Genomic DNA, 22,857 nt, shown 5'->3' with positions numbered 1-22,857 from the left:
AGTGTCATAATACATTTGGTATATTGAACTATATTGTAAATTTGTCAATCAGTAGACACATCTATTATGTGACAATGATGATAATTGCCTCAATTCTTCAATCACATGATGATTATTTATAAGTGATAAAAATAATTGTTTATCATTTGGTTTATTAAATTAAATTTTTATAATTGCCTAAATTTTTACATTAATGAGGGGAATTAGTGAAAATGAATTGATCTTAATGATGATATGGAAGATGTACGCACCACACTCTCCCCAAAGCGCGTGAGCAGCCTCCCACCAAAACAATTCTTACCAAACAAAAGAAAGTAAACCAGTCTCATCTCATCAAAACTGAGTCCCTCTATTCTTCCCTCTCCCCCTCAATTTTCTCTCATTTTCTTGCACTTTCTCAGCAACCAAACAGAAAAAATTCAGAGAACCTATCAATGGAATCCTCACCCAGGCACCACCAACAGGATAACCCAACTCCATCTTTGCTTCCCTCCCCAAACAGCCACAGCTCCAACAGCAGCACGAGCAGCTCCAACAACAACCGTCACCTCAACGGCGGAGCTCCGCCAACAACCCCGACTCCCCATCCTCCTATACCCTACACCAGATCCGAAACCGCCAACCCGTACCCGACCACCTTTGTCCAAGCTGACACCTCCTCCTTCAAACAAGTCGTCCAAATGCTCACCGGCTCCTCCGAAACCGCTAAGCAAGCCTCTTCGAAACCCGCGTCCGACCCGCACCCGAAAACCCACATCCCACCCATCAAATCCACGCCCACAAAGCAACAATCCGGATCCGGTTTCAAGCTCTACGAGCGCCGGAACTCCCTCAAGAACCTCCGGATTAACCCATTAATCCCCGTCTCCAGCTCCGCAGCTTCCGGATTCTCGCCGCGGAATCCCGAGATTTTATCTCCGAGCATCCTCGATTTTCCTGCTCTGGTTCTCAGCCCTGTCACGCCGCTGATACCCGACCCGTTTGACCGGTCCGGGACGCCGAGTTACGGCCCGAACCCAAATGGGTGTTCGAATTTGAACAGGGAGGCGGAAGAGAAGGCTATTAAAGAAAAGGGTTTTTACTTTCACCCGTCGCCGAGCACGACGCCGCGGGAATCTGAGCCCCGACTGCTGCCTCTGTTCCCGACGACGTCGCCGAGAGCTGCTTCAGGTTCATCATCTTCTTGAATTAAACGTGACTTTTCTCTTCTTTTCTTTTTTTAATTTTTAGTTTTGTGTAATTTTAATGTGTTATTAATGTTGACATTGATTATTATGATGATGAGGGAAGGTAAATTGTAATGGAATATTTGCAGAGAAATGAAGAGAGAGCCTTTAATCAATTGAAAATTCTAATGTATGCCTCTCCTTTTTTATGAGAAATGCTAAGGATCTCCTAAATTGTTTTTATCACAATATTTTATATTATTGTCGCAAAAATTAACGTTAAAGTGTGCAGTGACGTAAAGTTTATGAAGTGTCTCCTTTGAGAGAGTCTCTTTGAATCATTTCTCTTCGAATTTACTTCAACTTATTTCCTAATGCTTGTTTGGATGATGAGAAAGTAAAGGAGGAGAGAAATTTTCAGTTTTTAGTTTTGTGTTCCAATTTTTATATGGATATTAGGCCAATTGGGTGAAAAAAGTAGATTTTTGTTTTAATAAAATCATATATATTTTAAAATACAATAGAAACTTACATGAAAGGGAGACGCTTTGGCGGTAAAATAAGGAACATGGAGCAAGCAACTGGACGAGAAGATAGCAAGAAAGCGGGGAGTACACACCAAACCACAGAGCTGACGAAGCACACTCGACCTTTGTATGGGGTTTTTAACAAAACACTTTCGGTATTATTCACTTTTAACGAAAAATCACATTTTTATCTTTAACTGGCATTATTCACTATACCTTTAAAAATGATTTTTCGTTAAAAGAGAAGTTTTTTTTAGACTTTTCGTTACTTTTCCTTATTTTTTAATTACGAGAGGAGAATTCGAATTGCAGTACAGAGGTGGATACTTTGCCCTAATTAACTAGCCTAACAATTTGCGAGGAAGGAAAAATATTTAGAATTTGAATTGGGAGTGAATAAGTCAAAATGTGGGGGTGTGAATTAAATTCAATGGAATTATGAATCACCATGCACTGCATGAGAGGTTGAATTATGCTGTTCTGAATTCTGATATGGTCTCTGCCAACTCTATTTTCTTCAATAAATGGGGAAGTAAATAGCGAGATCTAATTTTACTTCCAAAACCTTTTGACATTAATTGTGACCGTGTGAGAAGAAGTGGAGATTAATAGGAGGATTGATTGAGTAAAGGGTCATGTTATTTACACTTATTTTTATTTCTTATAACTTTTGTCAAATTTTGATCGTTGAATCAAACGAATTGAAGAAAATCAAAGAACAAAAAAAAAAATGTGTGAATTGTACTACCTTAGAGTAAAATAGGGTAAAAGAGCTTAGGGATAGCTGTCAAAGAAAGAGTAGAAGAATGGGCAAGGAATCATAACTCTTTTGTTGTTTTTCTCAGTGAGATGAAGATGCCAAGCAAACTAGGGCAGCCTGCATACTGTGTGCACAGTGTCTTATTTACGTTTTTATCAGCTGGTCTCTGAAATTGGATATTTCAATCAAAATAATTTATGAAATAGGAAATTCATCAATTTGGTCTTTAAAAACAACTTCTGCAAGTTAGGAGTGATTTGGGAGTGAGTTGCTTAAAAAAAAGCACCCATGAAAAAAAAACTGTGAGGGTTTTAGGTGTTTGGTAAACTGAAAAAAAAAGGCTTATTTTGGAAGCTGTTGTGAGAATAAGCTGAAATCAAAGGAAAAAGCTAAAGCTGCTATTTGCAGCTTTGGAAAACTGGTTTTTTTTTTCAAAGCACACGGAGCTACAGTGCTCCTTTAATGAAAAGACCCACTATGAGACTGCTTTTTTTTCCAAAAGCACTTTTACAAAAAAGTTTACCAAACACTCTGCTGATTTATTTCACAGCCGCTTATTCTCACAGCAGCTTTTTTTTTCAAAGCACAGCAATACCAAACCAGCCCTTAATTTGGTCATTCGGTTAACTTTCCGTCACTGTTAGTGTGTTGATTTGGCGCACGAATGGGTTTTACCTAGCCAATCATTTTTGCAATTATTTGATCAATTTGTTTAGAGTTTTTTTTTTTTTTTTTTGGGTGATTGGAAGCATGAATTAGGCCTTTTTTTTCAGATGGTTTGAAATTGAGTGGTTGGTGGGAGAAGAGGAGTGGGTTGAAGTGTAGTATCCTACATCGGCGGGGTGAGGGTTGGTCCCTAGCCTTATATGTACATGCCCCTTTCTTCGTAGCATGACGCGTTTTGGGTAGTGAGGTTCTCTTGTCCAGGAACAAATCTGTGAGGGCGTGGCCCAAAACGGACAATATCGTGTTACAACGGAGTCAGGATATGACATGAAGAGTTAGTTAGAGGGAGATTTGGGAACCAAATTTATACATTCCAAATGCTTGAAGAGTGAAACAATAGGCCCCAAATCTTGGGTACCAAATGCTTGAAGAGTGAAACAATAGGCCCCAAATCTTGGGTACCAAATGCTTGGGGCGATGACCCCGTCGGGACGGAGATGACGGCTCCGATCCATGCGGTTGCCTGCCTTGGTTGAAATCTAACAATGTTTGTTTTCAGGTGTGCTTTTTTACTAAAAAAGAAGACCAAAAACCGCGTGTAATGGGGTCCGGGCATGAGATAGTGAAAGTGGTGGAGGAGGAGGAATGTGGGACTTGTGATCAAAACGGGAAAGCCAGAAAACATGGCGAGTGTTGTGCAGGTTAACAAGAGACTGCTTGGCCTCTTGTGCTTTTTGTTTGTTTGCTTTGCTTGCTTTTGCGGGCGATATTTTTGTAGATTGCTTTGTTTGGCACTTTTGCTAGTATTGTTGAGGGATTGATTGCGGATTTGAAACTTTCCATGTGCGCACTTTTTGGAAACTCATTCGGTCTTTCCTCTCTTCAATCAATATCCATCATCTCACTTCAATTTTAATAAAAAACACTTGTATCTATTAGTTAATATTATACTAACACTAAGGTCCTTGAAACACCAACCATGCCATGCCGACGATCCCATGAATATTTTTAAGACGGAAAATGATTATAAAAAAAGTTAAGTGTTTTCTAATTAAATTGAAAGCGTTTTTGTGTACGTTTGACATAAAATATTTAAAAGTAGTTCTAGGTGTCGAAGCACTTAATGGCAACTAGAATCTAAATGTTTGTTTTTTTTAACACTTCAAGCTTTTCTTAAGAATAACACCCAATACAAATTGAGTGTTTGTATAAAAGCACTTTTAGTACATAACGCATAATAAATCTATTCCATTAAGAGAAGAGGGCTTGTCAACTTTTTGCCCTCACTTTTGAATACAGACAGTTGATATCAGAAGGGTAAAATAGTAATTTTGTATATTTTGACAAAATGATAATTTTATCCCCAATTTTTCTATTTTGCCCTTACTTTTGATACACAATATTTACATAAGGAGAGCAAAATGGTAATTTAGTATCAAAATATTTACATAAGATAAAAATATGCACTTATTAAGAGAAATTGTTCCACCATCATTTTTTTATATAGGTAAGTGAAATCATGATGTTTTTTTGATAGTTTGAATGAACTAAAGCTGTTGCGCTTGAGGAGAACGTGGGAGGAGGTGAACGATTATTCATACACACAAAATGTGTGCTCACTGCTAGTATTTATTATAAAACCTTTTTTCAAACGAGTCTTTAAAAATATTCGACTTTGTCCACCATTGACCTAGATTCAAGCTTGGGGCAATAGATTGGATTGTCAACGAGTGGAGTTTGGGATTGGGATCGAGCCAAGCACTACTATTTTAGCCTAGTTTCATCTTCATCCATTGGGTCAATTCATCATATTATTTTTCAACCCAATCTATTTTATATATGTTGTAATATTTAAGTGTATTATAATATAAGAAAATGTTATTATTGACACTCCAAAAATCTCATTTTACACTTTTTGTAATGTATTTTTCTTTCTAAATACAAAAAAATTAAAATTTAAAATAAGATTTTTAAATCGCTAATAACAATTCAATAATATATACTACAAGACTAATTGGTTAGACTTGGGATTGGGATCGAGCCAAGCACTACTCAAATGTCAGGCCACCTAGCCGACTCTTAGTTGCATGATGACATCACCACGCACTCTCGATCTCACTCCTTTGTTTTTAGTTTCATGAACGTCCTTTTATCTTAATCGACAGCTTATTGCATAGCAAATTTACCGACTACAAATCTTATTTTACTAAACAAAAAGATAAGAATTTTGTTGGTATATGTGAGTCTCATTAATTAATCTGATTGTATCGTTTCCTAGGGGGTAATAGAGATATATTTATAATAGGGAATTGATTTTTGCTTTTTCATTTTTTTTGCACTCATCTCCTCGTGTTTTGATTTTATTCGATCAACTCAATCTAAACGCAAAAAATAGAAAAGAAAGTGCAGGAAGAAAATAAAAAGAGGGCAGAATTCATTTTCCTTACAACTGCAGCAATGCTATTTCCAGATGTAAGCAGAGGAGAACTAGGCCAATGTGGAAAAGGATGCAATACAATTAATTATCAAAGGCTATTGGCCTCATTGGTTCTACGTAATTTGCATGCATGCTATTCCCAAGAACACTGGAAAATTAATAAGCCCCAGAAGAAAAAAATAAAAAAAATAAAAGAAATCCTGATTCCTCATTTTATTTAAAACATACGTACCGAATTATATATATATCTTTATTTTCATTTCTTCCTTAATAATAATAATAGGAATATAAACAAACACATTCATCTTAATATTTTTCTTTTAAATTAAAACACCAAAGGAGGAAATTAATTATATAAATCTTACAAGCATAAATGATGATGATGATGATCATAGCGATGATCGATGAGTGATCCCACTTTCATTATCTCTTCGCTATATATCCTTGTACGTACGTACCCTTTATGGCCATGTTAATTAACTGGATAGAATCGATCATCGATCAGATTTAGCGTCTGGCGCAGCGGGTGATGTACTGGCAACCGCGCTTGTAAGGGTTAGCCCTCTGCCTTCCTTGGCAGTTGTAGTAGGACCGACCGCGGCGTCCGCATGGAACAGCATTGCGTCTCAGGGCACCATAGCCAACGTACCTCCTGCCGCGGCCTCTGAGTGTCCTACGAGTGCTCTCTGTCTCCATCATCATCTCATTCTCCTCTCCGATCAAGTCACCGACTTTGCTGTTGGCGCTGTCGAGCAACGACTCATCATCGTGATTGCCGAAGTGGCTGAGAGTCCACGAGGCATCGAGGACCTTGGCCGATGACCTAGCCACCATGGCCAAGACCACCATGAGGGCGATCAGGTAGAGCTTGAATCCCATCGTTGGTGTTTGTTTAATTAGGGGTAGGGTACGTACGTACACAAACAAATTAAAAACACAATTTGTTTGTATGGGGAGAAGAAAAGAGAGGGCTTTATTAATTGGCCTCTGTCTCTGCCCTTCCTGACAGAAGGAAGGAAGGACAATGAAGTATATAGAGGAAAATGTCCAGCTGATTCGTTGGGATAAAAAAGGAGGGTCAAATTTAGTTTGTTGGGTTGGTGTTTTTGGTGATTGAACGCATATTTTGGGTGCCCCCTGCCCGTTTCTTTCTCCTCGTTTATCTGTCACATTGTTAATATATAGGGATAGAGTGCTAACATCAGTCGTGCATAGACAAGTAAATGATTTTTTGTCTGTCTATGAACGTGATCTCACATTTATTAACGGTTGAAAATGTTTCAAACACTCACGCGCGACTGATAGTAACATTTTGTATATGAGTAAACTGTCATTTAACCCCCTAAACTATCACGTGAGTTTCAATTTCCCCCCTGAACTATTTTTTCAGCCAATTGACCCCCTAAACTATGTTAAAGTGGCCAATTAACCCCCTACCGTTAAGTATCTTTAACTCCATCCAATTTTCTGTTAGAAAGTGTCATGTGATTGGCATGTGCTTGGCACATGACCACCTTTTTACATTTTATGTCTAAATCTTTACAAAGAAAACATATAAAACAATATTAAAAAAAAAACATACAAACCCTAAACTTAATCATTCAAAATAATAGAAAAGGTAAGGCTTTTTATATTAACATCCCACAAAATGTTGAATGCACACCGTATTAAAATTTAATATTAAATGACTTATTTACTCCACTATGCAATGACAATTTTGACCTTATTAGGTTTTAAAAAAAAAATTTATAAATACACCCCAAATCACTTTTAGCATATTATTTATCTTCTCAACTATCAAAACCCTCTCATCCTCCATTGTTGAACAAAATCCTAACCAATGAAACTACAAACATGTTGATTGAGAAAAATTGTTTTTGACGAATGAAACACGAAATCGATGTTTCTGAAGCTTTGCATGAGGTAAGACTTCACATTTTTCATTGTTTTAGTGATTTCGATGACATCGATAATTATTTAATCTTGCGTTTGCTGCATTATTTAAACTTATATATTCATATTCATCTTTTAGGGTTCATATTGAAAAATAATGCAACAAACGCAAGATTAAATAATTATTGATGTCATCGAAATCACTAAAACAATGAAAAATGTGAAGTCTTACCTCATGTGAAGCTTCAAAAACATCGATTTCGTGTTTCATTCGTCAAAAACAATTTTTCTCAATCAACATGTTTGTAGTTTCATTGGTTAGAGTTTTGTTCAACAATGGAGGATGAGAGGGTTTTGATAGTTGAGAAGATAAATAATACGCTAAAAGTGATTTTGGGTGTATTTATAATTTTTTTTTTAAACCTAATATGGTCAAAATTGTCATTGCATAGTGGAGTAAATAAGTCATTTAATATTAAATTTTAATATGGGGTGCATTCAACATTTTATGGGATGTTAATATAAAAAACCTTACCTTTTCTATTATTTTGAATGATTAAGTTTAGGGTTTATATGTTTTTTTTTTTAATATTTGTTTTATATGTTTTCTTTGTAAAGATTTAGACATAAAATGTAAAAAGGTGGTCATGTGCCAAGCACATGACACTTTCTAACAGAAAATTGGATGGAGTTAAAGATACTTAACGGTAGGGGGTTAATTGGCCACTTTAACATAGTTTAGGGGGTCAATTGGCTGAAAAAATAGTTTAGGGGGGAAATTGAAACTCACGTGATAGTTTAGGGGGTTAAATGACAGTTTACTCTTTTGTATATATATATATATATAGTTGTAGTTTTGGTGTTGCATGTAAATATTGTTTAAACGTATAGGACAACTGTTTTTCTACCCGCCATTTGCTGTAATTGGAAGATAAATCCAACTTTTTCTCTATGGTCCTCAATTTTTATGGCTATTTTATGTTGACTGATATGGTTAACCTCTTCTGATTTTGATTTTGATTTTTTGATTTTTGACTTTTTTTTTTTTTTTTTTTTTTTGCATGAGCAGAATTTTGACACCTTTTTGTGAAATGTGGCACATTGGGTTTGAGCTTGAATGTGAGAATGGGCTTATATATACGTAGCCCATATCATAGTTTGTATTCCGTTTTGCACTATTCCCAATGTATTTACTAGGATTGGCTCAAGATAGGGAACCGAGATCCTCTCCGTATCTGGGGAAATCTAAGCCTAAGGATCAAATAATTCGGGCCATTTAATTTGATCTAATGACTACAAACAAGAGACCCCTCTAAAAATTATAATAATTATAGTCGGTGAATCAAATTTCAACGACCCTAATCATTTGATCTTTAGGCTCAGATTTCCCAGATACGAAGAGGATATGGGTTCCAAGATAGGCACGCTTATTAGAGCAGCTTTTACACTATGTGAGTAGATCAGCTCTCATACTGCATAGAATCAACATCAGTTCAGGTGAGACTAAATTATGAGAAGCCTTATGGATGTTGGAGGTGTTCAACAGATGACTTGGTCGGTCACTTTCACCAGAATTATTCTCAATCAAAAGAATTAAAATATTATTCTCAATCAAAGACATTTCATCAAACATTTTAGGCTGAACTTAATGAAGGTAAAATCATAGCTCTTGCCATCGTTTGAAACCATTAATATATTCTCTTTTTAACATTTTATACTTGGGTTGATTGAACAATTGAACACATTTGTCTTCCCATTGTATCCTCTATTGCTGATAAGCGAGAAATGCTAAAAGGATTGTGTAAACGTATGCAAGAAAGAATGCATAAACTTTCGTGTAAAAGTATTTTGCGTCCGGTCAAGTCTTATAAATGATATATGATATAAAAAATGATGACTTTAGATGCCGTCTCTATTTATCAAAGTTCTTTCACTAAAACCTTATTGGTTTTTAGTTTTTTATTTAAGTCCCTAAAATTAATGCAATAATGCATTTCTATGTAAGTTATTATAATTTTAAATTAAAATTTGATATTTGTAGTTAATTATGTTAATGAGATTTCAAATAAAATCCAAGATTTGTGGGATTAAAAATAGTAAAAAATAAATTATAATTATATAAAAAAGTATAATTTATCTTGATGACATGATTTGTCACTAACATAAATTATATTTAAATAAAACCCATGATTTGTCATTACTTATATTATTGACATTTTACATACAAAAAATTGGTAATTTTTATACGGTACATTTTACATACAAAAAGTTGGTACCTTTTATACAAAAAAAAAAAAGTGGTACGTTTTATAGAAAAGAATGAGTACATTTTTGTATAACAAACAATGGGTATATTTTATATAAAAAAACAATTGGTACATTTAGATAAAAATAAATAATACGTCTTACATTAGAAAACAAGTACATTTTACATAAAAAAAGGGTACTTACAAAAAAGAAATTGGTACATTTTACTTATAACAGAGTGGTACATTTGTAAAGACAAATGGGTACATTATTAGTAAATTATTGGTGTAAATAAAAGGTTTAAAAAATGAATACAAATAAAAGTTTAAAAAATATGGACACAAAAAGAAATTAATATATGTATACAAACTAAAACTGAAAAGAAAATGGTACAATTTAAAAAAAAAAAAGGGTTGCAAATTAAAATGGGTACAAAGTAAAATAAAAATATATGATACAAAGTGAAGCCATAAATATATATATATATATATATCAAATGTTACGTTTCTAACACTAAATAAATATATTTAAAAATAAAATTTAATTATATTGACATTGAAGATATTTTATTATTGAAATAATTAATGACGTTTATTAAAACCGAGGAACCTTGATGAAAAATTGAAAATGAATAAGATTTTAATCAATAGAGTTGAAAAAAAGAAGGATGAAAACTTAATTTCTGCTATAAAAAAAAGGAAGAAAAATGATGTTTTCACTACCCACACAAAGGTTTCATCAATGACTATGAGATCTTCAATCCCACAATTGTTGAATGAAGATCTACATTCATTGCTTCTAGTCCAGATCATCGGCGGATCCTCTTTGTGAGGATTCTGGAGATCTGTGAATCGTATATGTTTATCATACATCGTGTGGTCAGAAATTATTTTAAATATTTTTATTTAAAAAACATAAACAACACTTGATAAAAACTGATCGTACGATGTACGATGAATAAACACAATTCACAAATTCCCAAGATCCTCACCAAAATGATCCGGAGAGGATCCTGTTGGCATTGCTTCCAAGTTTTGCAGCTCACCAAATTCATATAATGCAAATTGTGTAAGGTTGAAAATATTGCTTAAAGGGGTCCTAATCAGCAACCTAACAACAACTATACGTGGACCCGCTTTGATGATGTGGCCATACATTATCCACACTCATCATATTTTTTTTGACCTATTATAATTACTCCCCTTTAGATTTTTTTGATTTTTCCTTGTTTTCATTCTCCGGAGTCAAAGAGGATAATATTAATTAAATCGATGGCTAAGATGTCCTTATCACGACGATCTTAACGTCAAAAAAATGGACTTTCACATGGGACCAATGGTCATTTTGCCTTGTGTTCTCCTCCATACGTATATGACCTATTGGTAATGTTTTTAATCCTGCAAACCCACAAAGTATAAACGTTTTTTATATTCACATCTCACAAAATGTTGAATGCAACTCACATTAAAAATTAAGTAAAACTAATAAAAAAAGGTTTGAAACTTTTAAGTTTTAACGATAAGGACAAAATAAAGGGTAAAGTGAATAGTATCAGGATTGACTTTTTAGTGTAAAAATGTGGTTTTTCGTTAAAATAACCAGTACCGAAAACTTTTCGTTAAAATTCTCTAAAATTTAATATTAAATGACTTATTTATTCTACTATGCAATGACAATTGTGATCTTATTAGGTTTTAAAAAAATAAAAATGTTCTAAATACACCCCAAATCACTTTTAACGTATTATTTATCTTTTTCAATTATCAAAACCTCTCTTACCCTTCACTGTTGAACAAAACCTTATCAAATGAAACTACAAACATGTTGATTGAGAAAAATTATTTTTGACGAATGGAACACGAAATCAATATTTCGCAAGCTTCACATGAGGTAAAACTTTATATTTTTCATTGTTTTAGTAATTTCGACAACATCGATAATTATTTAATCATGTTTTTGCTGCGTTAGTTAAGCTTCTATGTTCGTATTCATCTCTTAGGGATCATATGGATTATATGAAGAATTAAACACCTAAAATTACCACCAAATATTAAAAAACACACACATGGTTTTAATGGTGGAATTGAAAACAAACCCACATATGCTATAAATCCCAACCAACATCTTTTGTCAAAATTTCAGGCGGCATCTTTTGTCAATCTCATTATTCAAGACTTAGCACTTATGAATCTCATAATTCAAAAGCCATGGCCACCGAATTGATTGCAGAGTGTCAATGGCATTCATAATTAAGATGCTTTCTTGCATTGTACTAAGATGCTTTCTTACAGGTCGACTTGGTTCTACCAAAATATGCACAAGAAAATGAAAACAACAAGGTAGCTTTGAAATTATTATTGAAAGATGTTCAAATGAATCTAAACATTTTTCAAATCGTTCAATTTGAAATCATTCAACAAACTAAACGTTTAAATGGTTAGATTTAGTTCCTAAAAATTACAAATGAGTGTTATAGATTTGAGAAATGGGGGGTGTACAGAAAATGTGGGGTGTATGTAGAAAATGTGGGGTGTGAGGGTATTATGGGGAAGTATGTGGGGTGTATTAATATAATTTTTAATTGAAAAAAGAAAATGTGGAGTGTATTAAGTATGTGGGGTTCATTCAACAATTTGTGAGGTGTTAATATAATAAGCCAATATAAAAGAATAATGTTAGAGAGAGACTAAATTCTTAGACACAATTTGCAAATTAAATGATATATCATTAATATGAATGAACACATTTATCAACGTTTAAGTCATAATTCACCTATCAACTTCCATATCATTTAATTTACAAAAATTTATCTATATATTTAGTCTCCCTAACATCACCAAATATAAAAACACCCTGAAATATTACAATTCGAATTAAATATGGTAAACAATATAAATACATTTGGGCTTGTTGTTTAACAAGTCTCATAGATCTCGCTTTTGCTTAGAATTCATATATTACAGGCCCAAAACAGACATGCCAAATCAAAGCTGCGTCAATCCATATAACACGAAAAGTCTAAAACATCAATTTTCAAGATATGACAACAACAAATAACCTGTTAACACGTGAATTATCAATTATCCAATTACTTTTTTTAATGGATCATTGCTTCTTCTTTTAATTTTATTAGCATTAACATTGTGTCTCACAACAATGTATCATGCTAATGCTAAGAACAAGTTGGACTTTTTACTACCTTGGCTTGAACTACAAGTCATCCTCTCTAAATCTAGTCCGATGAAATTGATGCTTGGACATGAATCACATGATGATAAGTCATTTTAATTATTCCCCATTTTGTAACATTGGATAATCAATTATTTTATTACCAAACATAGACTAAAGATTTTTTTTTTTTTTTTTTTTTTAGGGAGACTACATAGACTAAATAATTTGGAAAAATGAAAGACAAATAAAAGCACTTTGTCTGTTTCACAACTGAAAGACAAATAATGGAAGACCCCCATTATTCTCTCACCTTTCTCTCTCCCCTTCCATTTGTGTGCATTTCTGCAGCATCAGTTAAGGACTCAAACTTGGCTGCTGAGTTTATTAACTCTAGAGTTTGTTTATGCTCTTAGGAGGACTTGCTTTTTGCTCCCTGGTACAATTCTCTTCCTTTTCAACATGTTCAGATGAAAAAAATTGTTTCTTGATGTTGTTTTGCTGAATTTTACTGGGGTTTTTTCCTTTCCTCCGTAATTTCTATATTTGTGTTCCATTTACTGCTTTACTCTGAATTTGATATGGGTTTCTTCTGATATTTTTTTTGTATAATTAAATGTATTTATAATCTAATTAACCAATTAAACATGATTAAAGAAGTTGAGGCCCTTGAGGGTAGAGTTTAGGTTTGAAAGACTCTTGCTTTTAGGACAGTTTTCACATTCATTTGTTTGGATGATGATCATTATCTTCTGGGTGGCTAAAACCCTAAAAGTCAATAGCTGCCTACTTTCTTTCCTTTTTCTTTGTGGAATTTTTGATCTTTGAGAAATTTAGTGGATTTCAGCTTCAACTTTTCACTACTTATCAGATTAGGAATCCATCCCTCCCTAAATTTCCATGAAATTGGCTAGTGGTTTTCGGTTTCGGCTCAGTTCAGGGTTTTTATTCTCACCTTTAGTTGTCCAATTATGCTCAAGATATCGTTAGAATGCGATTTTCTTCGCAATCTGGTACTGCCTGTGGCAAATGCTCCTCATACTTTGTTTTTGCACTACCTTGTGATGTTTGCCAACAGATGAGTTACGCCATAAGCATATTGTAGCTTGCACAAAGGAGATAAAGAACACTTGAAGAAGTTTTTCCCGTTAAACATGAAGGCGAATTCACCTTTGCCCCTCAAGGATCAGAGAGAAAGACAGAAGTTTTTTATTGAGGTAAATTCTGCAACTACATTTGGTACCACTTAATACTAACTCAAAGATCTCAGATAATTGTTGTACAATTTTTCTTTGTGAGTCTCGAAAATGTTGAAACTTTTGTCATCTCAGGTTGCAATCAAAGAAAACCAGTTGTGGGGTATGGTCCATTCCAAAGGTCTTTTGAGCTCTGAGGTTCAGGACTTGTACCGCAAAGTGCGATCTAGTTATGAGAATCTCATACTGAGTGATTGTGAGCAGTTGGACCTTCAAGACATTGAGTATTCTTTGTGGAAGCTTCACTACAAGCATATTGATGAGTTTCGCAAAAGAATAAAGGGAAGTTCAGTGAATGCAGAAAGCAAAAATAAGGTGGTGCTACGAAATGATATTCATATAGAAGGGTTTAAAGTCTTTCTATCCGAAGCAATTGAATTTTACCAGAATGTGATTGTGAAATTAGGAAAATGTAAGAGGCTCCCAGAAGAGTCCGTGATAAATAGAAAGGAAGGCGACCTTACTTTTGCAGAACAGGAAAAGATGCAGAAGTGCCAGTTTTTGTGCCATCGCTTCTTGGTATGTCTCGGGGATCTGGCTAGGTACAGAGAACAGTATGAAAAGCCCAATGTGCAAACCCGAAATTGGTCAGTTGCGGCCACTCACTACTTGGAAGCGGCAGCAACTTGGTCAGATAGTGGAAACCCCCACAATCAGGTAGATTACTACTTCCCTGGTGGTTACTATTACAAGTACTAAATTTCTTTATGGTATTTGCATGTGTTATCTTGAACGATACTGAGTTGAAAGTTACATGTGAGTTTGTTTGCAGTTGGCTGTATTGGCAATATATATTGGTGACGAATTCCTTGCTTTGTACCATTGTATAAGAAGTTTAGCTGTTAAAGAACCTTTCCCTGACGCCCAAGATAACCTCATCCTACTGTTTGAAAGGGTAAAATTGGACAAATTACAAGAACATCTATTGTTTTTAGTCATTATATTCATATTATCTTCTGATACTCATACTTCGGCAGTTCTCATTTGCTCCTTACGATCTTGCAGAGCAGGTCATCTCATGTATATTCTCTTTCAAGCGAGGTCCACTTTAATTTCTTAAACCCATCTGAAAGAAGCGGTGGTCAGACTATTTCACAGTCAAGCGATGATAATATGGTGAAAGCTGAGAATGTTTGCTTCATGGATACAAAGTTATGGTCTCTTATTATTGGAACGCTAAGTTTCTTTCACATTAAATCAAGGTACTCACTTAACCACTGTGGAGTGATGCTACATGTATGGGTGGTTCATCTTATGTTGAATTGTGACTGTCCACATTTTGTTGTTACAATGCTACTTTATCTATCCTGACATAATCTCTTAACTTGTCATGTACTTCTGTTCGGTTTCCCAATCCGTAGCAGCTAAGATTGTAAAAGCGAATAGATTTTTAACTTGAGCTTACATTGTTACTTAGTTAAGTTGTTAACTTGCTTCACATTGCTTGAGCGAAGTGATGTTTCGATGAAGATTGTAATCGAGGCCATGTAATGTTGAATCATTGAATCTATTTGCATTTGATCTATGCTCGTTTTTCCAATTCTTCATTTATGTATCAGATTATATGTTGTTTAAGTTCTGATGTTCTCTGTGGAACTTTTTATGTGAGCAGTGTAGATGAATTCCCCTGTGCTTTTGCATCTACTATGAGAGAGTTGGATGCACTGATTGCACTAGATGATACAGAGCTAAAATCCACATTGGAGTCATATCAACGTATGGATTCAGTTAGAAGAGGCCCATTTCGAGCACTCCAAGTTGTTTCTGTACTAATCTTTACCGTACAGAATCTAATCAAGACCCTTGAAATAAAAGAATCAACAGACAAATTCAACATCCAGCAAAAAGAGCTGACACAGTTGGCACTGAATGCAGCATTTATTTTCATGGGGCGCTTTGTTGAAAGATGTTCAGAGGCTGGTACGGTAGAGCCTTGCCCCCTTCTACCAGCTGTGCTTGTTTTTGTGGAGTGGCTAGTTGTCGTGCTGGGTGGAGCAGAAACGTATGGGGTCGATGAAAAAAGCAGAAGTGCGATGTCTTACTTTTTTGGTGCATTTGTTGATCTTCTGAAACAATTCAACCTCAGCGAGGATGAGGCCAAGTATCCAGAAGGTACTCCTTTGTGGGAAGACTATGAGCTGAGGGGATTTGCACCGGTAGCTTGTGTTCATGCATCACTAGATTTCTCGTATAGTCGGGAACATATAGACAATTATGACAGCGGAATTGATTGTCGTGCTCAGAGAATCATCAAGGCTGCAATGAAAATTGCAGACAGATCAACTGGTTCTCAAAAGTGGATTGTCTATGACAAATCTCAAAGAAAATTTTCCAAAGCCGATATGGCAGAGTCAAATGAATATGCTGACGGGAAAGAACTAGGAGGACTTGAGTCCAAGAACTCTGATGGTAAACTGAAAGTGCCTAGTCAGCATATCCACGAAGCGCTGAAAAAATGTGAGAAACAGATGATTGAGGAAAATCCAAGTTCTACCGGACAATCTGTTGACACGGAAGAGGAAGAAGTTATTCTCTTCAGGCCTCTTACAAGACATAATTCAGCACCACTCAAGATTTCCTCTCCTTTAAAGGATCCTAACTCTACAAAAGATATGGCATATCAAAGTGTACCTTCTGATGAGTGCTTGCGCCGTGCCACATCACTTCTTATAGCGCAAAACAAGGCGAAGACTGATCCTTTATCTTCTCATGCCGACATCTCTAATTTTTGGCGCAATATGCCATTTAATCAGCGGGAGCCTTCTGTGAAGGAACAGCCACCAATCACCGCGGGGCCTCCCTCTCTTAATGCTTGGGTCCTGGACGGAGGAAATTTGAACAGTAATAAGGAGAAAAGCACAAGCAGTATTAGTAAATGTGGCTCGAGCTTGAGCCCCATTGAGGAAGTAGCTTCAGAATCTTTGGATGTTCTGTCCATCAGTGAAAATGAATATTCTATCAGCGGTCATGAAATTTCGAGCACTCAATCCTCTTCCTCTACTTATACAACTCCTGTGCCTTCTGCTCCTTTATTGCCAGATGACGCTGTTTGGTTTAATGGTGGAACAGAATCTAGTTTCATCGACTGCAAAAACTCCGCAGGGATCAGCATGACCAGCAATCTCTGTGACACTGACGCGACACATTCACAGGCAGGCAGCTATGCAAACTGGACTGCAACTCAAGGGCTACCAGCTTATAGTTCCGGCATTCCAAATTTTGTGGATAAGCACCCGCCTTGGCATCAAATGACATCATCAGAATGGCTGCGTCAGTACAGAGAAAGTCTCAACCTTGGCCATAGTGCTTGGCCAAATTCTCTTTATCCGCCCAGGAACCTCGGAAACTTGTATGATTACGATGCTACCAGGTTAAATCATTTCAACCGATGGGGACATCACGTGGCTTCTAATCCGCCAATGTGTACAAACAACCCTCCACCATTGGTTCCTCCTTTTCCTCTAGATTATGGTGATGCAGATGGGCAAAGAAGGGAGAAGCTTCTTCCTGGCTATCAAAGAACAAGCCCCTACGGGTGTGGCGCTGTGAGGGATGTAAGAAACGAGCAGCGGCCGCTTCTGCAGTACCTTAAGGAGTTAGAAAGGAAACTGCAGCATGATCCCACTCTCAGAGGTCCTAGTTATTTGGACAATTGAGATATTTTTCACATGTAGAGTTGATAGTCGCAAAACATGCACGTCAATGTCTGCATTTTTTGTATATATGTAAGCAGATGGAAGTTGTGAAATCCTGCAGTCCTCAAATGTGATGAATTGTGAAAATGCATGTCTAATATGTTGTATCGCTAATTGGACTTGAGCAGATAGATCGATGCCTAAGCGAAGAGCCTGCGTACACGTACAAACCAAATCGTAGTGCCACTTACATGGTGTCGTATTTTCTAACCCGAGCATCATCATGCGTAAGAACCTGCATATGAAAGCGGAATGAAAGCGGAACAACAGCGGTAAACGGCTGTTAATACCCTCAAGGCTGAGAAGTTGAAGGAGAAATCCCCCGAGCAAGCAGTGGCATGGCAAAGCTCATTGCAGCATTCAACCCTACATCAGTTCAGTACGACCGAAATGACCCCAATTCTTCATCATATTGAACAAGACCGAAATTAATGTAATTGACGTATTTTTACCGTACATAAGTTTTAATCAAAATTGCTCAGTATTTATCGTTATTTGGAGATCATCTTACAAAAAATCCATCAAATTGCATGTCACTAAAAAAAAGTTTTCTGAAAAAAATGTCACTAAAAATGTTACAAAAACAAATTTCCAATTGTAACACGTGTGAGTTAGAAAATCCGTTAACCAGAAGTGGGGTTCTAAGGATGCATCCAAGTAAAAGTGAGATTTTTTAATGTGCCAAGAATACGGCTCAATATACTAAATGTTACAATACAATTGATCGTAAATTTTTTTTCTTCATGTTTTAACTAGTATCGAGCCGTGCGTTTGACATATGAAAAATCTCTCCAAGTAAAGGTCAAACTTCAAACTTTCAAAGCAAAGAAAAATCCAGTACAAAAATAAATAAAGAAAAGAGTAAATTGTAGTAATGGTCCCTTAACTTTAACTCAATTAGAGAAATGGTCCCTAAAATAAAAATCCATTACCATTGGTCCCTCAACTCATCAAAATATGCAACTATGATCCCTCAACTTTAATCAAACTAGAGAAATGGTCCCTCAACTTTAACCCAGTTGAATCAATGGTCCATCAACTTTAACCCAATTATAACAATGATCATTCCAGCATAACTCATTTTGACAAAATTCTGATGAAGTTGATGAAAAAGACCACAACTACATGTTTTTATGAGTTTAGGGATCCCAATTGTAGCAATGGTCCTTCCAACATAATTTATTTTGACAAAATTCTAACGAAGTTGATGAAAAGGACCATATTTACATATTTTGATAAGATGAGGGATCAATGGTAATAAATTTTTAGTTAAGGGACCATTACTCAAATTTGATTAAAATTGAAGGAAGATTGCTACAATTTACTCTAAATAAAATGTTCTCCTCCTCCCTCCAGTTAACTACCAGTCACGTCACTGCTCCAGCTTTCCCACACCTCCCCCGCACTCAGATCCTCTCCGCTCGCCAATCGCAGATCCTAACCGCCGCACGATGGCCAAAAAGCAACCAGAACCCGAACAAATTTCGTCGGCGAACGCAATCTTTCTCGGCGCTCTAGCTCCCGGCGTTAACGTACGCACACTTTCCCCCTGCTTTCTGTATTTCCTACGATTACGAATAGTTCTTGCCAAAAATCAAAGGGGTTAATCGAAATTTTGCTTCTTTATTTTTTGGGTGATTGAATTTTGCAGGGTCCGACATGGACGACGCTGAGATTTGCGTTTGTGATGCTGGGTGTGTGCCTTGCTGTGATGCTGGGTTTGGCATTCTCTTCCAGTGACTCTTGGTTGGTGTTTCACGTTGCGTTCCTTGTACTCATCACTGCGACCCTCTTCCTGCTTCTTAGCTGGTAAGTTCATTGAATTTGTATCTCCAGTAAAACACTCACAATTTGTTTTCCCCTTATAAGTTTTGCAGTTTGGTAAATCTGGATGTGGGTTTTTGTTTGTGGTTTCTCTTTTGATTAATTTTTATGTTTTTCTGGATCAATATGTTATGTATTTTGATTAATTTATTGCCTTTTGTGTTATTGGATATGTAATGGAATTAGTATTTGTTGTTGATAACTGTTTGAAAGGTTACAAACACGGTTTTGGTCACTGTGTCTTGACTCAAAATCACTTTTAGTCACCGTGATATCAATTTTGCCGTCAGCGTACTTGTGCTCGTAGATGCTTTAAGTCCAATTGTTAACTGATGTGTATGCATATAGCTCATATTGCAACCTATTCTTTCTGTTTGATGAGTTGTGCTGCTGTTTGAACATATTTTAGTTACTTGTGAATACCCCAGAAATGGATTTGTGCTCGTTGATCAGTCAACTGTGAATAAACAATAGTGGTTACCGTGTTATGTTATTAGATTGCGCATTGCGCTCCTTGATTTGGCGGCATAGTTAGTAATTTGGTTGTAATACACCGAGGGGAAAAGCTTGATTGATGTATGGGCTGGTACTCTCTCATATCTTTAGCCTTTACAGTTTACACTTGTAATATCATTAACCTACGTCTATTTATAAGAATTTCAGTAGTCATTACCATGGGGCCGGCTGAATACCCCACCTATTGTCTGTTCACGATTATGTGTTTTCTAATATATATGCAGAAGCATATGTTGTATCTTTGTTGTTGGATGAAGAAAATATAGCACAGTGTGTGAAAATGTGAATGAAATGTTGTCTATGGAGTAGGTTCTAGCTTGTCAAACCTTTTGTCTACCTGATCCCAGCGCTTAAATTTCAATGGTTCTAAACAACCGACAGAAAGATTGTTGTGAGGGAGGTTTGAGATGACTAAATTATATTTTTGGAGCATGGGATGTGAACCATGGGAACTTGTTATACATATCCCTATGGAATTAGCGGAAAAGCTAAGGGTACTCTGATCAACAATAACAGTGTTATTTGTCGTTTCAAAGTGAGCACAGGGATAAATCTTGCAGACATTGCTTTTATCAATTGTACGACCTAAGACTGATTTGATATATGACTTATTTAATCTGGAAGGTGGAGATACATTCAGCCTTGCAAGTTGGCTATTGCCAGTGTTTGGGTGTTTCATTCTGTTTATGACTAACCTCAACTGTTTAAGAAAATTAGCCATTGATGGAAAGCTTCTAATTACGTGAATTTAGACAGTAGAAGAAAGAGATAAGAAAACCCAAGTAATTCTTGATTTTTTCATTTTTGTTGAAATGCATTGGTGTGGAGGATAAAATTTGCACAAATAGCTGAAATTTATTGTTTCATGACTCCTTGATGATTTGTGGATTGATTTTACGCTGCAGGTTTCTTGCACAGACTGGTTTGGTTTCTGTTGAACATCAAATCCGTGAGATAGGCTTAGTGCCAAATGATCAAGAGGAGAGTAGAGAAGGCGTCGTGAAAAACGAGGAGAAATCCCTTTAAAAAGGCAACTTATACTTCAATTAAAGACAATTACATTTGTGATACAATCCTTTCGAGAGGCATGAGAAGACAACAACAAGGTTGTCGAAACAGCAAGCAGGTTGCTGTAGAGTTCTGCACTGTTTCATGAGAAACATCGACGGAAGGAGTGGCATCTTTCAGTCAGTCTGGACCTCTTTCTCCTTGTGTTTGCTCCTTTTGGGCTTGATGAAGCAGAAACACGAGCAACACGGGAACTGAAGCAAAAACTTCATCTCTCTGATTGTGTGGGGGTCATATTGTCTGGAGATTGGTATATATATACCGTACTCCGGCGTTGGCTTTCCTTTATTCGTATGAAGATGCTTTTCCTTTTCCTTTCTGTTCTTATTTTTCTAAGATGCCTAGCTTTGCTTCTCCATTTGTGTCATCATTGCCCTTAGGTGTATTATTACGCTTCTGGTATTCTCCTTGCAATTTCTTCCTTGTGTGAGGGAAGGAAAGAATATGTGAGGCATATAAGCAACGAATGGAAACAAATTATAGTGAAATTTAATAAGGTAGGTTGGTCTTTCTGGTGGCTTCTTGGAGAAATTTATGCATACTGCAACGTGATGTTACGGTTTTACGAGTATTTACTGGAAGATATCTATTTTCTCTCTTAAAAAATAAAAAAATAAAATAAAATTTCACTGAGTTATTTTTCAAGCGTTGAGCCCACTGAAGGAGCCTGCTAAACACCTTGAGCGCGACTCGAAGAATGTATTTTTGCTCACCACTCCTCAAGTGATGATAATACTCATCATTTTACATATGCATTACATATATCTCGAAATTTAAACTCATCTAACGGTGATAAATAGGATGGTGAATGGAAATATTTCCCAACTCGAGCTTAGGCACTGAGCGTGGAGAAGCAGCACCTTTCCCGCTAGGCCACAACGTTTGGTGGTAGAAGATATCCATTTTATTGCTTTAATTAGGCAACCTATTCTAGTCTTTTCATTTTGTATTTTACAAGCGATATTTTACACTAAATTAAATTATAGCAAAAAAAAAAAAAAATCAAATGCTGATCGAGTGTTGTTTATGAGAACTGTTTTTGTCAAGGCCTAACCTAATTGTCATATGGGCAATACCCTTTTTTACTTCTCAAACACTCTTCTCAATTTTCGGCAGTCGGAGAAAATGAATTGAAGAAGATAAAAGAACAAAACTTAACAAGACGTGTAGAGAAAGTAAAACTAAATGTGTGGATAGTACTGCCCGATCATATCTAGTAAAACATGAAATGTCATTAATGTGTTGTACATGATATGGTCAAAGTTAATAGTTGTTGCCACATTTGGGCATTCATTGAATCCTCCGCTTCCATTCACAACTCAATTTTGGTAACCATATTGATTTATGATTCATTTAGTAATGACTTAGGTTGGCAAAGTTTGACCTTGAATGGGATGCACCTTCGCCCCCGGCGTCCGTACAGTTTTCATGTGTTGGTAAACTTGCTATAAGAGTAAGGCGTGCCTCAAGTAACTATGGAGCTTTTACTCGCACCTTCCATTCCAATTGACTTAGCAAAATATTTGCACTAAATGAATAGTGTTTGGCAAAAAGGGGAGTCGGGGCCAAAGAAGAAGTTTGGAGGGCCTTAAAATCGGGGCGGGGAAGAGGGGGGTTTGGGTGGGTCAGGCCTG

At 36.0% G+C, this 22,857-nt stretch overlaps 4 protein-coding genes across 6 annotated transcripts; 3 read left to right on the top strand and 1 right to left on the bottom strand.

Annotated features, from left to right (window-relative positions):
• The first annotated feature begins 320 nt into the window (after positions 1-320).
• LOC126622325 (VQ motif-containing protein 4-like) lies at positions 321-1,409 on the top strand. The gene has a single exon (XM_050291026.1). It carries the CDS (start codon positions 435-437, stop codon positions 1,185-1,187), a length of 753 nt encoding a protein of 250 aa, XP_050146983.1. The 5' UTR covers positions 321-434; the 3' UTR covers positions 1,188-1,409.
• A 4,435-nt stretch (positions 1,410-5,844) lies between these two features.
• Positions 5,845-6,579, bottom strand: LOC126622324 (protein RALF-like 19). The gene has a single exon (XM_050291025.1). It carries the CDS (start codon positions 6,433-6,435, stop codon positions 6,064-6,066), a length of 372 nt encoding a protein of 123 aa, XP_050146982.1. The 5' UTR covers positions 6,436-6,579; the 3' UTR covers positions 5,845-6,063.
• A 6,555-nt stretch (positions 6,580-13,134) lies between these two features.
• LOC126622322 (nonsense-mediated mRNA decay factor SMG7-like) lies at positions 13,135-17,964 on the top strand. 3 transcript variants are annotated; one of them, XM_050291023.1, is made up of 6 exons: positions 13,135-13,303; positions 13,970-14,081; positions 14,196-14,777; positions 14,893-15,015; positions 15,126-15,322; positions 15,733-17,964. In XM_050291023.1, the coding sequence occupies exons 2-6, from the start codon at positions 14,019-14,021 to the stop codon at positions 17,774-17,776; spliced, it is 3,009 nt and encodes a 1,002-aa protein (XP_050146980.1). In that variant the 5' UTR covers positions 13,135-13,303; positions 13,970-14,018; the 3' UTR covers positions 17,777-17,964. The 3 variants fall into 3 exon arrangements, with proteins under 3 accessions (XP_050146980.1, XP_050146979.1, XP_050146981.1); XM_050291022.1 differs by having other exon boundaries at positions 13,943-14,081; XM_050291024.1 differs by lacking the exons at positions 13,135-13,303; positions 13,970-14,081 and having other exon boundaries at positions 14,294-14,435; positions 14,527-14,777.
• A 1,198-nt stretch (positions 17,965-19,162) lies between these two features.
• On the top strand, positions 19,163-21,735 carry LOC126622321 (uncharacterized). Its single transcript, XM_050291021.1, has 3 exons — positions 19,163-19,347; positions 19,467-19,624; positions 21,061-21,735. The coding sequence occupies exons 1-3, from the start codon at positions 19,267-19,269 to the stop codon at positions 21,179-21,181; spliced, it is 360 nt and encodes a 119-aa protein (XP_050146978.1). The 5' UTR covers positions 19,163-19,266; the 3' UTR covers positions 21,182-21,735.
• Positions 21,736-22,857: the final 1,122 nt, after the last annotated feature.

This window comes from Malus sylvestris, chromosome 5 (genome assembly GCF_916048215.2).
Source record: "Malus sylvestris chromosome 5, drMalSylv7.2, whole genome shotgun sequence".
In the NCBI taxonomy this organism is placed as follows: Eukaryota; Viridiplantae; Streptophyta; class Magnoliopsida; order Rosales; family Rosaceae; genus Malus; species Malus sylvestris.
Note: the sequence above shows the minus strand (reverse complement) of the source record. Positions and strands in the feature narration are given on the sequence as shown.

Coding starts and splice junctions, on each gene's coding strand:
- LOC126622325 (XM_050291026.1), top strand. CDS start 435: ATGGAATCCTCACCCAGGCACCACCAACAGGATAACCCAACTCCATCT.
- LOC126622324 (XM_050291025.1), bottom strand. CDS start 6,435: ATGGGATTCAAGCTCTACCTGATCGCCCTCATGGTGGTCTTGGCCATG.
- LOC126622322 (XM_050291023.1), top strand. CDS start 14,019: ATGAAGGCGAATTCACCTTTGCCCCTCAAGGATCAGAGAGAAAGACAG. Junction 15,016..15,125: donor TCATCCTACTGTTTGAAAGG/GTAAAATTGGAC, acceptor ACGATCTTGCAG/AGCAGGTCATCTCATGTATA. Junction 15,323..15,732: donor TTCTTTCACATTAAATCAAG/GTACTCACTTAA, acceptor TTATGTGAGCAG/TGTAGATGAATTCCCCTGTG.
- LOC126622321 (XM_050291021.1), top strand. CDS start 19,267: ATGGCCAAAAAGCAACCAGAACCCGAACAAATTTCGTCGGCGAACGCA. Junction 19,348..19,466: donor CTCTAGCTCCCGGCGTTAAC/GTACGCACACTT, acceptor TGAATTTTGCAG/GGTCCGACATGGACGACGCT. Junction 19,625..21,060: donor CTCTTCCTGCTTCTTAGCTG/GTAAGTTCATTG, acceptor TTTACGCTGCAG/GTTTCTTGCACAGACTGGTT.